The sequence below is a fragment of the Meles meles genome, chromosome 8, assembly GCF_922984935.1.
Source record: "Meles meles chromosome 8, mMelMel3.1 paternal haplotype, whole genome shotgun sequence".
Lineage (NCBI taxonomy): Eukaryota > Metazoa > Chordata > Mammalia > Carnivora > Mustelidae > Meles > Meles meles.
In genome coordinates, this window is record NC_060073.1 from 55,948,558 (window position 1) to 55,965,200 (window position 16,643).

General features: G+C 39.0%; 1 protein-coding gene across 1 annotated transcript; it reads right to left on the reverse strand.

Annotated features, from left to right (window-relative positions):
* Positions 1–579: 579 nt before the first annotated feature.
* LOC123948709 (olfactory receptor 56A3) lies at positions 580–1,524 on the reverse strand. The gene has a single exon (XM_046015877.1). The coding sequence runs from the start codon at positions 1,522–1,524 to the stop codon at positions 580–582; it is 945 nt and encodes a 314-aa protein (XP_045871833.1).
* Between the last annotated feature and the right edge of the window lie 15,119 nt (positions 1,525–16,643).

The following is a 16,643-nucleotide window of genomic DNA, read 5'->3' on the forward strand; positions in this document are numbered from 1 at the left end:
ATATATTTATATATACTTTTTAAAAAAGATTTATTTTTTTATTTTGGAAAGAGTGAGAGATTGCACAAATGTAGGGAAGAGGGGCAGAGGAAGCGGGAGAGAGAGAATGAAGCAGACTCACTGCTGAGCACAGACTCCATTTCAGGGCTTGATCTCATTTCCCTAAGATCAGGAACTGAGCTAAAATCAAGAGTTGAATGCTTAACTGACTGAGCCACAAAACACCACCACAATTATATATTTTTTTGAAAAATTGACTGTTCAGGAATAGTTAATACAGTATTAACTGGGATTTAGTTCTCAACTACAATTCATCCTCCTAATTTGTCACATTTTAAACAAAATAGAACTACAAAGAATGGGAAAAAATTTAAAAATTCACAGTAATGCTACATTTTTCTTGGGGAAGTATTAGGACTTGAAGCATAGGAATAGAGTGAAGAAGTTGTTTCAGATTTAAACTTATGTCTTTCTTTGATCTTATATCTCAACTTACATGAAGCTATGCATTTCAACCTAATTTTCCATTAACTGATTTATAAGTCACCCTAATTTCGGAATGCAGAGATCCAATTGTCCTTATTGCCACCCTTTGTTCAGTAATCTTTGGATTCCTTGCTTGATCTCCTGGGTTCTTACTCCATAAACAATGGGGTTGAGGGCTGCAGGGATGACAAGGTGGAGGACATTGAGCAAGACTGGCACATCTGGGGAGACTTTCTTCTTCACCACATGAGTGAGCACAAAGACCAGAAGGACGGTGCTGAAGAAGAGGATAAGAATGAAGTGGGAACCACATGTAGTCAGGGCCTTGGCCACAGCACCCTCTGCCTTGAGTCTCAGCACAGCTCGAAGGATAAAGCTATAGGAGAGGAAGATGAGGATGAGGTCAGATCCTAGCAGGGTCCAGCCTCCAGCAAACTGGTAGAGGCTATTGATGGTGACATCATCACAGGAGAGCCTGGAAACAGATATATTGGCACAGATGCAGTTCTCAATGACATTGCTCCCACAGTATTTCAGCCGGGCAGAGAGGATGGGAATGCACGCAGTAAGAAGTGCATTCCTGGCCAAAATGAAAATGGCAGCCTTGACTACAAATTGGTCAGTGATGATGGATGGGTACCTCAGTGGGTGGCAGATGGCCACATAGCGGTCATAGGCCATGACCATGAATGTGCAGGACTCCATGGCAAAGAAGCAATTCATGATGTACATCTGGAGGAAGCAGGCATAGAAGCTGATGGACCTGAGATCAAACCAAAAGATGGCCAGGACCTTGGGAATGACAGTGAGACAGACCACTATGTCCAATAGAGAAAGCAGGCAGAGTAGGTAGTACATAGGCTGGTGTAGAGAGACCTCCAGCCAGATGGTGATTAGGAGAATAGTATTAGCCCCCATGGCCAAGAGGAAGAGGAGGCTGAGGGGCAGGGATAGCCAAAGCTGCCAGTTGGGGGACCTGACAAAACAATTCAGGAGGAACTCTGAAACCCCATTGGAGCCATTTCTGTGAGGTGTCATCTTGTGGATTTTGTTTCTACAGATTCTCTTTGATGACCTAAAAAGATAGGACTAGAATTAGTTTCTGACTGTAGTTAAAATGGAAGAAAAATTCAGCTTCATTGGAATCACTTTAGTGCTCAAGCAGGTTATCTTGCTTTCACTGGAGATTTTGCATGTTATATAGAGAAAGAAATTAATTTCAGTCTTTAGCAAATTTTATTTCTTCTCATTTCTCAAATATTTCTAATTTCTTAATGAAGCAATCTTATAAAATAGAATTAGCAATTTCAGTTAGCTGTGAGTCAGCATCTTTACTTTTGAAAAATTAGGCCCTCTGATTTCAGTAGTGTGAAGGTGGTGAGATTGGTCTTCAGTTAGTCCTCTCTGTATCCTTTTACCCAGTTGCCCAGCTAATGTCCCCAACTTCCACAGCAAGTACTGCAGAGTATTGTCACTCCTTTCTTCCTATGTGCCTTTTTTTCCCCACCATTTATATATAGGAGACACAAAGATTAAGTGTTATCCTTATTCTCAAGAAAGTGACAATCCATTGGGAATGAAAAAGATAGATAAGGATGAAGACAATGATAAGAATAATGACAGAGGGAGTCAAGATGGTGGGGAAGTAGGAGGAGGCTCCGTTTCAACCTGTACTCTAAAGTGAGCTGATTACCTACCAAAGAACTCCTATCACCCATGAAATCAGCCTGAGATAGGAATTATACACGTCTGGATCTCTACAGGAGCAGAAGAAGCCAGTGGCAGGTAAAGCAGATGGGAACGTCGGACTGATATCGGAAGATAAACAAAAGGGAGAGGGAGCCACCAGAGGTGGCCAATTGGAAAGTAATACCCCAATATAAGAGGGCCCTGCATCTGGGGACCAGCATTAGCTTGGAGTCTGGTTGAAAGCACTCAAAAAAAAAAAAAAAGCAAAGGATCGTGGGGGGAAATTGTGGGAATTGCGGGGGTTAGGGACAAGGGCTTAAGTCCCCGGACCCAGGACACTGAGCCAGAGAGAGTGTGTTGGAGAAACCAGGGCTTGGTCCCAGAGCCACCAGCACACCTGACCACCAGCACACCCGAGAACGTGTGGGGTCTGGCTCCCATGAGGGGCTGGGAGCGTGGCCAGATGCATTCCTGAAATGCGCTCGTCCCACACCCTCCCCTGGGAGAGGTGCTCACAGGCGCTAGCCTGGAGCTCTGGCATCCGGAAAAATCAGGCATTCCCAGCCCGGGCCAGCAGGAAAATCTCAGTGTGCGATCACTGCTTGGAACCTCTCTGGTGGTCTGGGGCTGCCCAGACAGCCGCTGCTGTGGTGGTATTGGGTACAAGGAGGAGATCCTGCATCCCCAGGGACCCTGATTGGGAACCTACTCTGCCAGCAGCTCTGCAGAGCATTCTGAGACTTCTCTCTGAGAGGGAGGTCTGGGTGCAGTTTGCTCTCCTCTAAAACTCCAAAAACCATCAAAAGCTGTCAAGGCGAAAGAAAACAGATGAACAAACATAAAAACCTCCAGAGAACAAAAGCCTGAAAAAAAATGGTTTCCTCAGAGCCCACCCCCTTGAGGGGAGCGGGAGGACCTAACTCAGGGAACATCATTGTCTGAAAACGCACGTGGCAGGCCCTTCCCCCAGAAAACCAACCAGGAAGGAAGAAAAAAAAAAAGACAACAAGAGAACAACCACCACTACTTCATAAATACAATTTTTATTTTCTAGTTTTTCCAACTATTCTGGTTCTTTTTTTTATACATATAGATAATTTTTTAACCTATTTACCATCACAGTGAGATGTTCAGTACATCAAATTCCTTAATAACCTTCTAACCTGAACTTTTTGATACATACACCTGTGTTTTTCTTTTGTTTTTCTATTTTTTCTAATTTTTAAAAATTTTAATTTAGTTTAGTTTATTCTTTTTTAATTTTTATTTTCTAATATACATATAGAGTTAAACTTCAAGGTAATCCCCTTTTCCCAATCAATGCTACCCCTGTAGGCAAACCAATTTTTAATCCCCCTTTATCTTTGGAAAGTTGAGTTCTTTAACAAAGACATCAAGATACATCCAGGAAGAATCAAAATAACCTTCCTCACCCACACTGAGAATTTATAACCACTCTCCCATCTTTTCCTTCTGCCACTGTTTCTGTGTATTTGTGTTTGTCCTGATAGTATATAAATAATGTCAGACCTGTCCACAGCAGCCTGGCAAGCCAGGAAAGGCTACTAAATGAGAAGAATATGCAGCCAAGAATACTTTATCCAGCAAGACTGACATTCAAAATGGATGGAGAGATAAAGAGTTTCCAAGACCAGCAATGCTTAAAAGATAATGAAACCACCAAGCCAACACTGCAGGAAATATTATGGGAGGTCCTATAAAAGAGAAAAATCCTAAGAATATCATTAAACAGAAATATAGAAACAATCTACAGACAGAAAGACTTCAAAGGTAACACGATGTCAATCAAAATGTATCTATCAATAATCACTCTCAATGTGAATGGCCTAAATGTGCCCATAAAATGACACAGGGTTGCAGATTGGATAAAACGACAGGACCCATCCATATGTTGTCAACAAGAGACCCATTTTGAACCTAAGGATACACCCAGACTGAAAGTGAAGGGATGGAGAAGCATCTTTCATGCCAATGGGCCTCAAAAGAAGGCCAGGGTAGCAATTCTCATATCAGATAAATTCGATTTTAAACTAAAGACTGTAGTCAGAGATACAGAAGGACACTACATAATTCTTAAAGGGACAATCCACCAAGATGATCTAACAATTGTAAATATCTACGTCCCCAATATGGGAGCAACCAATTACATAAGAAAACTATTAATCAAGAGAAAGAGTCATATTGATATGAATACATTAATAGCAGGAAATCTTAATACACCTCTCTGAGTAATAGAGAGATCATTGAAGCAGAAAATTAATAAAAAAATAAGAGCATTGAATAAAACATGGACCAGATGGACCTCATAGACATATACAGAACATTCCACCCTAAAACAACAGAATACTCATTCTTCTCAAGTGCACATGGAACCTTCTCCAGAATAGACCACATGCTGGGTCACAAAGCAGGACTCAACTGATACCAAAAGTCTGACATGATTCCCTGCATATTCTCAGATCACAATGCTTTGAAACTGGAACTCAATCACAAGGAAAAGTTCAGAAGGAACTCAAACACCTGGAAGCTAAAGACCACCTTGCTTAAGAATGTTTGGATCAACCAGGAGATCAAAGACGAACTTAAACAATTCATGGAAACCAATGAGAATGAAGACACTTCAGTCCAAAACCTATGGGATACAAAAAGGCGGTTCTAAGGGGGAAATACATAGCCAAGCCTCCCTCCAAAAAATTGAAAAATCCAGAATACACCAGCTGTTTCTACACCTTAAAGAACTGGAGAATCAGCAACAAATCAAACCAACTCCACAGGCAAAAGGGAAATAATCAAGATTAGAGCAGAGATCAATGAGGTAGACACCAGAGATACAGTAGAACGTATCAATGAAACTAGAAGCTGGTTTTTTGAAAGAATCAATAAGATCGATAAAACATTGGCCACACTAATCCAAAAGAAAATAGAGAAAGCCCAAATTAATAAAATTATGAATGAAAAGGGAGAGATCACAACTAACACCAAGGAAATAGAAACAATCATCAGAAATTATTACCAACAGTTATATGCCAATAAGCTAAGCAACCTAGATGAAATGGATGCATTCCTGGAAAACTATAAACTCCCAAAATTGAACCAGGAAGAAACTGACAACCTGAAGAGACAAATATCCAGTAACGAGATTGAAGCAGTGATCAAAAACCTCCCCCAAAACAAGAGCCCAGGACCTGACGGACTCCCTGGGGAATTCTACCAGACTTTCAAAGAAGAAATAACAGCAATCCTCCCGAAGCTGTTCCACAAAATTGAAGCAGAAGGAAAACTTCCAGACTCTTTTTATGAAGCCAGCATTACCCTGATCCCAAACCAGGCAAAGACCCTACCAAAAAGGAGAATTTCAGACCAATATCACTGATGAATATGGATGCAAAGATTCTCAACAAGATCCTAGCAAACAGGATCCAGCAGCACATTAAAAAGATGATCCACCATGACCAGGTGGGATTCATCCCTGGGTTGCAAGGTTGGTTCAACATTCACAAATCAATCAATGTGATAGAACAAATCAATAAGAGAAGAGAGAAGAACGACATGGTCCTCTCAATTGATGCAGAAAAAGCATTTGACAAAACCAGCATCCGTTCCTGATTAAAACGCTTCAAAGTATAGGGATAGAGGGAACATTCCTGAACTTCATAAAATCTATCTATGAAAGACCTACAGCAAATATTATCCTCTCTGGGAAAAAGCTTGCAGCCTTCCCGTTGAGATCAGGGACACGACAAGGATGCCCATTATCACCACTCTTGTTCAACATAGTATTAGAAGTCCTAGCAATGGCAATCAGACAACAAAGAGAAATAAAAGTTATTCAAATTGGCAAGGAAGAAGTAAAACTCTCTCTCTTCACAGATGACATGATTCTTTATATGGAAAACCCCAAAGACTCCACCCCCAAACTACTAGAACTCATACAGCAATTCAGTAATGTGGCAGAATACAAAGTCAATGTACAGAAATCAGTGGCTTTCTTATACACTAACAATGAAAATACAGAAAGGGAAATTTGAGAATTGATTCCATTTACTATATGTCTCCAAAGGCAAAATCTTGAAAGAAGGTGTTTTGGCTCCTTCTTTCAAGATATGTCTCCAAATGCAAAGGAAACAAAAGTGAAAATGAACTTTTTGGACTTCATCAAGATCAAAAGCTTTGGCACAGCAAAGGAAACAGTCAAGAAAACAAAGAGGCAACCCACGGAATGGGAGAAGACATTTGCAAATGACAGTACAGACAAAGGTTGATATCCAGGATCTATAAAGAACTTCTCAAACTCAACACACACAAAACAGATAATCATGTCAAAAAATGGGCAGAAGATATGAACAGACACTTCTCCAATGAAGACATAAAAATGGCTATACACATGAAAAAATGCCAATCATCACTAGCCATCAGGGAGATTCAAATTAAAACCACATTGAGATATCACCCTTCACCAGTTAGAATGGCCAAAATTAGCAAGACAAGAAACAACGTGTGTTGGAGAGGATGTGGAGAATGGGGAATCCTCTTACACTGTTGGTGGGAATGCAAGTTGGTGCAGCCACTTTGGAGAACAGTGTGGAGATTCCTCAAGAAATTAAGAATCGAGCTTCCCTATGACCCTGCAAATGCAGTGCTGGGTATTTACCCCAAAGATACAGATGTAGTGAAAAGAAGAGCCATCTGTACCCCAATATTTATAGCAGCAATGGCCACGGTCGCCAAAACGTGGAAAGAACAAAGATGTCCTTCAAAGACGAATGAATAAGGAAGATGTGGTCCATATACACAATGGAGTATTATGCCTCCATCAGAAAGGATGAATACCCAACTTTGGTAGCAACTTGGACGGGACTGGATGAAATTATGCTGAGTAAAATAAGTCAAGCGGAGAGAGTCTAGTATCATATGGTTTCACTTATTTGTGCAACATAACAAAGAACATGGAGGACATGGGGAGATGAGAGGATAAAGGATTTGAGGGAATTTGGAAGGGGAGAAGAATCATAAGAGACTATGGACTCTGAATATCAACGTGAAGGTTTTGAAGGGGCGGGGAATGGGAGGTTGGGGAACCAGGTGGTGGGTAATAGAGAGCATATTGCATGGAGCACTGGGTGTGGTGTAAAAAGAATGAATACTGTTACACTGAAAATAAATAAATAAATAATAAAAAAGTATAATGACAGAGCAGTATACAGAATATTTTGAGAGTACAGGCAAAGATTAACTTCATTCCCATGGAAGTAACATGTTCCCAGGACTCTCTTCCTGCTAATTATTAAAGACAAGCCCATTGAAGGTTGTGAAAAAGAGTTACATTTTTTAGTGCGATATGCCTGCAAAATGACATCAGCATTGTTGGAGTCTTGCAAATCATGCTCTGTAGGGACCCTAGATTTGTCCCTCTGGTACTGATGTTCTGCTCAGGTGTCATCCCGTGACTGGAAATTACTCTGCTTCATCAGTGTTTAAACCACTGTTTTGCTTTTGTTCAGCTAGCAGGAAAAGAAAAGTGTCTGCAGTGTATTGAATGGGCTTTCAGTACTTAGCACTGTGTTAAAATATATTAGGAATAGTATCTCACTTTACAATTAAAACAACTATGTGAACTCTGTCTTAATATGACTTTGCGACTGAGGAAAATGAGGTGAGAAAATTCCAAGATCACAGATAGTAAAACTTTCAATCTAGATGCAAAATTCTATTTTATATTAAGCCCAGTTTTCAGTCTCCTGTAAAGTACTACATCTAATCAGCCATAGAACACAGAATTCCTCTGAACCCTGGGACACCAGGGTTGCTCAGCTGGTGAAGCATCTGCCTTCTTGTGATGAGCACTGGGTGTTGTACACAAACACCGAATCACTGAACACTAATGGTGTCCTATATGGTGGCTAACTGAAAAAAAAAAGTAATAATGACCCCTGCCTTTGGCTCAGGTCATATTCCCACAGTCCTGGGACTGAATCCTGTATTGGGCTCCCTGCTTGGCAGGGAAACTTCTTCTCCCTCTACCTATTTCTCCCTCTGCTTCTGCTCTCACACACTCTCTCTCAAATAAATAAATAAATAAACTCTAAAAAAATTCCTCTGAGCCCTGTAATGCCATGATATTATGTTTGGTTCTTCAATCTCTGTAAGAAGAAGAAATCTATACCTCCAGGGTAGCCACAATTTTTGAAAATTGATTACAGTAGTAGAGAGGTAGTTTTGGAATGGGGGCTTAGGAGATATGAAAGGACTTTTAACAGAGCATGAACGGAGATCTGAACATTGCTTTCAATTATCAGAATCTATCTGATGTAGCTGTTAAAATGGCTCACTTGTTTCTATTTATGTCCTTGCTCCTACACTTCCAGTTTTGATCACTTTGTGTTTTTTTTGTTTTTGTTTTTGTTTTTAAGACCTAGACCTTCTTGCCAATGGCTCTGGGAACTGCTGAGTCAGAGAAAGATAGTGAGAATTACCCTCCTCTTCCCCCTAGCTCCTCTCTTCATTCTTTTTGATATCCTGCTTTAAAGTCAAGCAAGTGCTGTCCTATTAGTGTGTGGCAGGAACTGTGTGTCTGTCTCTGAAGGCAAAAGTAATTTCCAGACACTTGGAGAGTTTACCTTACCTCCCATTTCTTTCCCTGTATTAAGCATAGCATATGTTAACAGTGCTTCCATCGATTTCAGAGTGGTTTTAAAGTTGTCTCGTTTGTGCCAATGAGACACAGCACACAGGCAGATTTGCTAGTAGAGCAGCTAATTTCATCACAGCACATTCAAAAATTTCAATGTTACATTCTGACATAATTTCCTCCTATGAGGACTTGTTTTTTGCCCTTAATATTTATTCCAGCTTCTCCTCTGTTCCAACCTTATACAGTAATATTATAGCACTTTATTCTTAGCTCAGCCTCAAATCTCACCTTAGTCAAGCTGGGTGAAGGATCCCTGCCTGATTTCTAGAGGATCCAGTGACATGGAAGCACACCTGCTGAAGGAAAAGAGGATCCATAAGGAAACCTAGAGGAAGCAGATTTTTTTTTTTTCAATTTTCTGAGTAGTCTTGGAAAGATCGTTTCCAGAGCTAGGATAGAATTTCTGGAGAACACAAGAGAAGAATTTCCCATCCTATTTTTTTTTTCTTCTTCGTTCGTTCGTTCGTTCGTTCGTTCCTTCCTTCCTTTCTTTCCTTCTTTCTTTCTTCTTCCCCCCCTTCTGTCTCTTTTTATTCAACCAATGATTTGTTGAGCTCAACTCTGGGCTAAAGTACTTGGATATACCTGTAGGTTTTTCATTTCCCTTTTCAGTCTTCCTCCGGAATCAGAAAACATCTATGGCACGTAGGACCGAGACACCAAAGTTATGACTTGCCCCGATAGGGACAGGGTGAGGAATCCTTCTGAAGTTGGAGACCAAGGCAGGGAATTAACTTAAGCCCTTTCCGGAGGCTCTGTGAAATTATGGTACCCTGGAAACACAGAACTGGAAATTTGGAGGGGATGAAATGGTCTCCTGGCCTCAAGGTATTTGAATAAACTTGAGAAATAGTCCCACCAGTCTAGCCTTCCAATTATGGACTGGATCTAGAGACAAAAAGGAAAATACTTTTTTTCCCTGGCAGCTTTTTCTAGTACTGGGATTCCAGCTTTTAGAAATTCTTTATCTTGAGCTAGTATAAGTTGTTCTCCCTCTCCTTGCTCTTATACACATCCTTATTTTCTGACCTCTGTCATGACATAGAGTGAGCTTATTTCTTCCCCTCAAGAATCAAGTACGTATACACAGATTTCCTCTTGTATGGCTTCTAGATCTACCAACTTCACACTAAAAACATGAATTCATTTTACTGGGTCCTACATTTCAGCTGTCCCAAGACATTGGTTAATATTCCATGGACAAGCTTCAGCTTAAGTATATCCGTGGTTCATGAAGCCCCAGATTTGGTCAAGGCAGTTCAGAAGGGTCATTTCATCACACAGGACACACTCTGTATTACCTCAGTTTAGACAACTCAAGCACCCTTGACTCAGGAAAGGACAGGAATACACATCTGGATCGCAGAGATGGGGTCCTGTCCTCTTGCAAATCTTGACATCTGTGCGGTGCAACTGCCTCTCCAGGCTTTCCTTCACAGACTCACTTTCAGAGGATGTGATAGCATGGGTTCTGCCTCCATTGATATTGGAGTTCAGACTCTAATAGCCTCAGTGGCCTTTGGGACCCTGTCCTGGGGGAACCTGTCCATTCTTATTCCCTTGAGAGGGAGATGGAAATCAAGAATAGCAATCTCATAAGGCCCTGCTAGGAGGGATAGGCCTGTAGTTAAGGAAGAGAATGGTTGTGTCTGCCTGAGAGAAAGAGCCTTGGGGAGCCCATCCCTAGAGGCGCTATGTTGTGTCTCTGACCTGGGATGGATCCTTTATCTGGATGTCAAACACTTAACCTTTACACCTGTGCATTCATTTGTGTACATGTATGGTATCATCTCCCTCCAAGGATGTGCTAAGTTCATCTGCAGATTCTTGTGGATTTCAGGCATGTGCTCAAGGAAGGACTGGTAATATCTGTCCATGTTGTTGAATGAATGATCACTTATGGTGACTTTAGCCATGACATTATAATGATAAAAGGGAAGTGAAACAAAAATTTTACCAATTGAGAAATGAAATGCATTTTCCAGAGAGGATATCCACATCAAAGTATTTTTGTTACAATGAAAATGTAACTTGATTTCAATTTAATAATTGTTATGGAACATGAATTCTTCCCTAATTTTTCTTTGGGACCCCTGGTGCCTTGAGTTGAGGTGCCCACACTCTTTACATTACTGTACGCCTATACTATGACGTTAATTTAGCTTTATGCTTATTGTTTGCTTTATATTAATAATAAAATCTCATTTAATTTACTTCATCAGTTACCCTTCATCTGAATCTCTGCCCCCTCCAAAGGCACAAAGTTTATTTATTTAATATATATATCCTTTCTAATTCACTTTTAATATGTTTCTTTTTCTATAGGTTATCCATAAAAGTAGTTTTTCTCAGTGTTGATGAGTGTTTAATTTTTATATATTGTATTGTATCATAAATGTCATCTTGGTTCTTAGTTTTTCACTCAGTAGTCTCCAAAAAAGGCAAACCCATCCAAGGTACAACATGCAAATATAGCTCATTTCTTTTAACTTTGAATGGTATTCTATTTGTAGGTATATAGCTTTTCATTCATACAGGCAATGTTTTACTCATTTACTTATATCTAAAGATTTTATTTTTATGTACTTATTTATTTGAGAGATAAAGAAAGAGAGAGCACACTTAGAGGAAAAGGGAGAGGGAGAAGCACACTCCCTGCTGAGCCGAGAGCCCCATGTGGTATGCCATTCCAGGACACCCTCGGGATCATGACCTGAGCCAATGGCAGATGCTTAACTGACTGAGCCACCTAGATGACCTATTATAGGCAACATTTAGGTTGGGACCTTGGTGTTAATACATTAGGAGGAATATTGTTATTTAACGTTTTTTTAACGGACATGTGAAAGTTTCCCTATGGTATATACCTAAGCGTAGGATTACTGAATCATCGGGTTCAAACATACTTTTCTCTGACTATTCCAGATACTTATGCAATCCTACCAGAATTAGATTAAGTGAATTTGTTATATCCATGGCAGTATTAGATATTATCCTAATTTCTTCTTTAATAATTTGATATTATCCAATTTCTTCTTTACAGATATGATGGTTGAAGATAGTCGTCATTATTTTGTTTTAATTTCTGATTGCTTAGTGTTTTTTATTCCTTATTATTTTTCTTAGTGTTTTTTTTCAATTTTTTTTAAGATTTATTTATTTGACAGAGAGAGATCATGAATAAGCAGAGAGACAGGCAGAGAGAGAGGAGGAAGCAGGCTCCCTGCTGAGCAGAGAGCCCGATGTGGGGCTTGATCCCAGGACCCTGAGATCATGACCTGAGCTGAAGGCAGAGACTTAACCCACTGAGCCACCCAGGTGCCCCTTTCTTAGTGTTTTTTTTTTTTTCAAGATTTGACAGAGAGAGATCACAAGTAGGCAGAGAGGCAGGCAGAGAGAGTGAGAGGGTAGCAGGCTCCCTTCAGAGCAGAGAGCCGGACGTGGGACTCGATCCCAGGACCCTGAGATCATGACCTGAGCCGAAGGCAGTGGCTTAAACCACTGAGCCACCCAGGCGCCCCTCTTAGTGTTTTTTAAATAAACTTTTTCATCATTCTGGACTTCCTTTCTCTGAATTATCTGTTTATTCTTGCTCCTCTTCTTTCTTGATGACTTACAGATTTTTAAATTCAAATTTTAGAACATTTAATTCTAGTTTTAGATTTTGCTAATTTTATCTCCTTATCGCCTACAAATTTGTCTATTTTTGAACATGATGTCTTTTGTCAAGTAGGAGAGCAATCTTGTTTATTCAAATTCCACTAATTTAAATCTTAATCTCATTGAAAAAGCCCTCACAGAAACACTTGGAACATATGTGACCAAATATCTAGGCATTTCATGACACAGTCAAGTTATCAAATAAAACTAACTATCACAATCTATTTTGGTAATTTGTGTCATTCAAGAATTTGTCCATTTTGTATAGTTGTCAAATAGTTGTGAAATTTATTCATAGGAAGTTCACAATTTTCTTTGTCTTTTTACATTCCCTGTAGTGATGTCCTTTTTTTTTCATTCCAAATATTAGAAATTTGCACTTTTTTCTATTTCTCTTTTTTTTAGTGTACAAATAAATTTTTCTTTTAAAAATTCACTTTGGTTAACATATACTCTATTATTAGTTTCAGGGGTAGAATTTAATGATTCCTCATTTACATGTAACACCCAGTGCGTATTACATCACATGCTGTCCTTAATGCTCATCACCCAGTTATCCCATCTCCCCTCACCTCCCCTACAGCAGCGCTCAGTTTGTTTCCTGTAGTTAAGAGTCTCTTATGGTATGCCTCCCTCTTTATTTTCATCTTATTTTATTTTTCCTTCCCCTCCTATATGTTTGTTCATCTGTTTTGCTTCTTAAATTCCATACATGAGTGAAATCGTATGGCATTTATCTTTCACTTACTGATTTACTTCACTTAGCCTAATACCCTTTAGTTCTATCCACATCATTGTAAATGACAAGATTTCACGTTTTGATGACTGAATTAATACCATATTTTGGGTGTGTCTGTGTGTGTGTACACACACATCTTCTTTATCCATTTGTCAGTCAGTGGAAATCTGGACTCTTTCCATAGTTTGGCTATTGTGGACATTCTTGCTATAAATATTGGCATGCAGGTGCCCCTTCTGATCACTTTGTTTGTATCCTTTGGATAAAAACTTGGTAGTACAATTGCTTGGTCATAGAGTAGTTCTATTTTTAAATTTTTGAAGAACTTCCATACTGTTTTCCATAGTGGCTGTACCAGTTTGCATTCCCACCAACAGTGTAATAGGGTTCTTCCCCTTTTTCCACATCCTCGCCAATATTTGTCATTTCCTGACTTGTTAGTTTTAGTCATTTTGACTGGTGTGAGCTGATACCACACTGTGGTTTTGATTTGTATTTCCCTGATGCCAAGGATATTAACCATTTTTTTTCCTTATGTCGGTTGGCCATTTGCATGTCTTTTTTGGAGAGATGTCTTTTTATGTCTCCTGCCCGTTTTTTGACTGGATTATTTTTTTGGATGTTGATTTGATAAGTTCTTTATAGGTTTGGATACTAGATCTTTATCTGATATGCCATTTGTGAATATCTTCTCCTATTCCATAGGTTGCCTTTTAGTTTTGTTGAGTATTTCCTTTGTTGTACAAAAGATTTTTATCCTAATGAAGTCCCAATGGTTCATTTTTGTTTTGTTTCCATTGCCTTTGGAGATGTGTCCTGTAAGAAGTTGCTATAGCCAAGGCCAAAGAGGTTGCTGCCTGTGTTCTTCTCTAGGATTTTGATGGATTCCTGTCTCATATTTAAGTCTTTTATACAGTTTGAGTTTTTTTTTTTTGTGTGTGTGTGTGTTTGTATAGTTTAAGAAAGTGATCCAGTTTCATTCTTCTGCATATGGCTGTCCAATTTTCCCAGCCCCATTTATTGAAGAGACTATCTTTTTTCCACTGGATATTCTTTTCTGCTTGTCAAAGAGTAGTTGACTGTAGAGTTGAGGGTCCATTTCCAGGTTTTGGATTCTGTTGCATGGTCTGTGTGTCTGTTTTTGTGCCAGTTCCATGCTGTCTTGATGATTATGGCTTTATAAAACAGTGTCAAGTTCAGAATTGTGATGCCTCCAGCTGTTGTTTTCTTTTTCTACATTCCTCTGGCTCTTTAGAGTCTTTTCTGGTGTGATACAAATTTTAGGATTATTCTAGCTCTCTGAAAAATGCTAGTGGTATTTTGATAGGGATTGTAATGATGTGAGGTTGCTTTGGGTAGCATAGATATTTTATGATTATATAAATACTGATTATTCCAATCCATGAACATGGAATGTTTTCTCATATCTTTGTGTCTTCCTCAATTTCTTTCATAAGCATTCATAAGCATTCCATAGTTTCTAGAGTATAGAACATTCCATAGTTTCTAGAGTTTCTTTTACCTCTTTGGTTAGGTATATTCCTAGGTTTCTTATGGTTTTTGGTACAATTGTAAATTGAATTAATTCCTTAATATCTCTTTCTGCCGGCCTCATTGTTAGTGCATAGAAATGTGACTGATTTCTGTGCATTGATTTTATATCCTGTAACTGTGCTGAATTCCTGTATCATAGATTCTGGCAATTTTTTGATGGAGTCCTTGGGTTTTCTACATAGAGTATCATGTTGTCTGTGAAGAGTGAAAGTTTGATTATTTCTTTACAGATTTAGATACATTTTATTTTATTATTTTTTTAATTTTATTTTCTGACTGTTGGGGCAAGGACTTCTAGTATTATGTTGAACAACAGTGGTGACAGTGGACATCCCTGTCCCTTTCCTGACCTTAAGGGAAAAGCTCTGTTTTCCCCCAGTGAGGATAATATTTGCTATGGGTCTTCCTCTATCCCTACCTACTGGAGGGTTTTTATTAAAAAAGAATGCTATACTTTGTCAAATGCTTTTTATGCATCTATTGAGCAGATCATATGGTTCTTGTTCTTTAAAAAAAAATTGATTGAGGACACCTGGGTGGCTCAGTGCATTAAGCCTCTGCTTTTGGCTCAGGTCATGATCTCAGGGTACTGGGATCGAGTCCCTCATCAGGCTCACTGCTTGGCAGGGAGCCTGCTTCTCCTCTCTCTCTCTGCCTGCCTCTCTGCCTACTTGTGATCTCTCTCTGTCAAATAAATAAAATAAAATAAATCTTTAAAAATTGATATGGTATATCACATTAATTGATTTGCAGATGTTGAACCACTCTGTAGCCCAGGAATATGTCCTTCTTGGTCATGGTGAATAATACTTTTAATGTACTGTTAGCAACATACTAGTAGCTATTTTCTTGGTGAGAACTTTTGTATCCATGTTCATCAGTGATATTGGTCTACAATCCTCCTTTTTGGTAGTGTCTTTGGTCTTGGGATCAAGGTAATGTTGGCCTCATAGAATGAGTTTGGAGGTTTTCTTTCCATTTGTGTTTTTTGGAAGTTTTAGAAGAATAGGTAGTATATCTTCTTCAAATGTTTGGTAGAATTCCTCTGGGAAACCCTCTGGTCCTGGACTCTTGTTTTATGGGAAATTTTTGGTTACTGATTCAATTTCTTTGCTGGTTATGGGTTTGCTCAGGTTTTCTACCTCTTCCTGATTCAGTCTTGTTAGTTTATAGGTTTCCAGGAATGCATCCATTTCTTTCAGATTGCCTTATTGGCATGTAGTTGCTCATATGTTATAACAATTGTCTGTATTTCCTTGGTATTGGTCATGATCTCTCCCTTTAGTTCATGATTATATTAATTTGAGTCCTTTCTCTTTTCTTTTGGATAAGTCTGGCCAGAGATTTATCAATCTTACTAATTCTTTCAGAGAATCATCTTTTAGTTTTATTGATCTGTTCTACAATTCTTCTGGTTTCTATTTCATTGATTTCTGTTCTAATCTTTATTATTTCTCTTTTTCTGCTTGGTTTAGGTTTTGTTTGTCATTCTTTCTCCAGCTCCTTTAGGTGGAAGACTAGCTTTTGTATTTGAGATTTTTCTACTTTTTTGAGAGAGGCTTGTATTGCAATGGTCTTAGGACCATCTTTGCTGTATCCCAAAATTTTGAACAGTTGTATTTTCATTTTCATTAGTTTCTATGAATTTTTAAAATTCTTCTTTTATTTCCTGGTTGACCCAGTTCATTTTTTAGTAGGATTATCTTTAACCTCCGTGTGTTTGAATTCCTTCCAAATTTCCTCTTGTGACTGAGTTCAAGTTTCAAAGCATTGTGGTCTGAAAATATGGGAAATAATACCAGT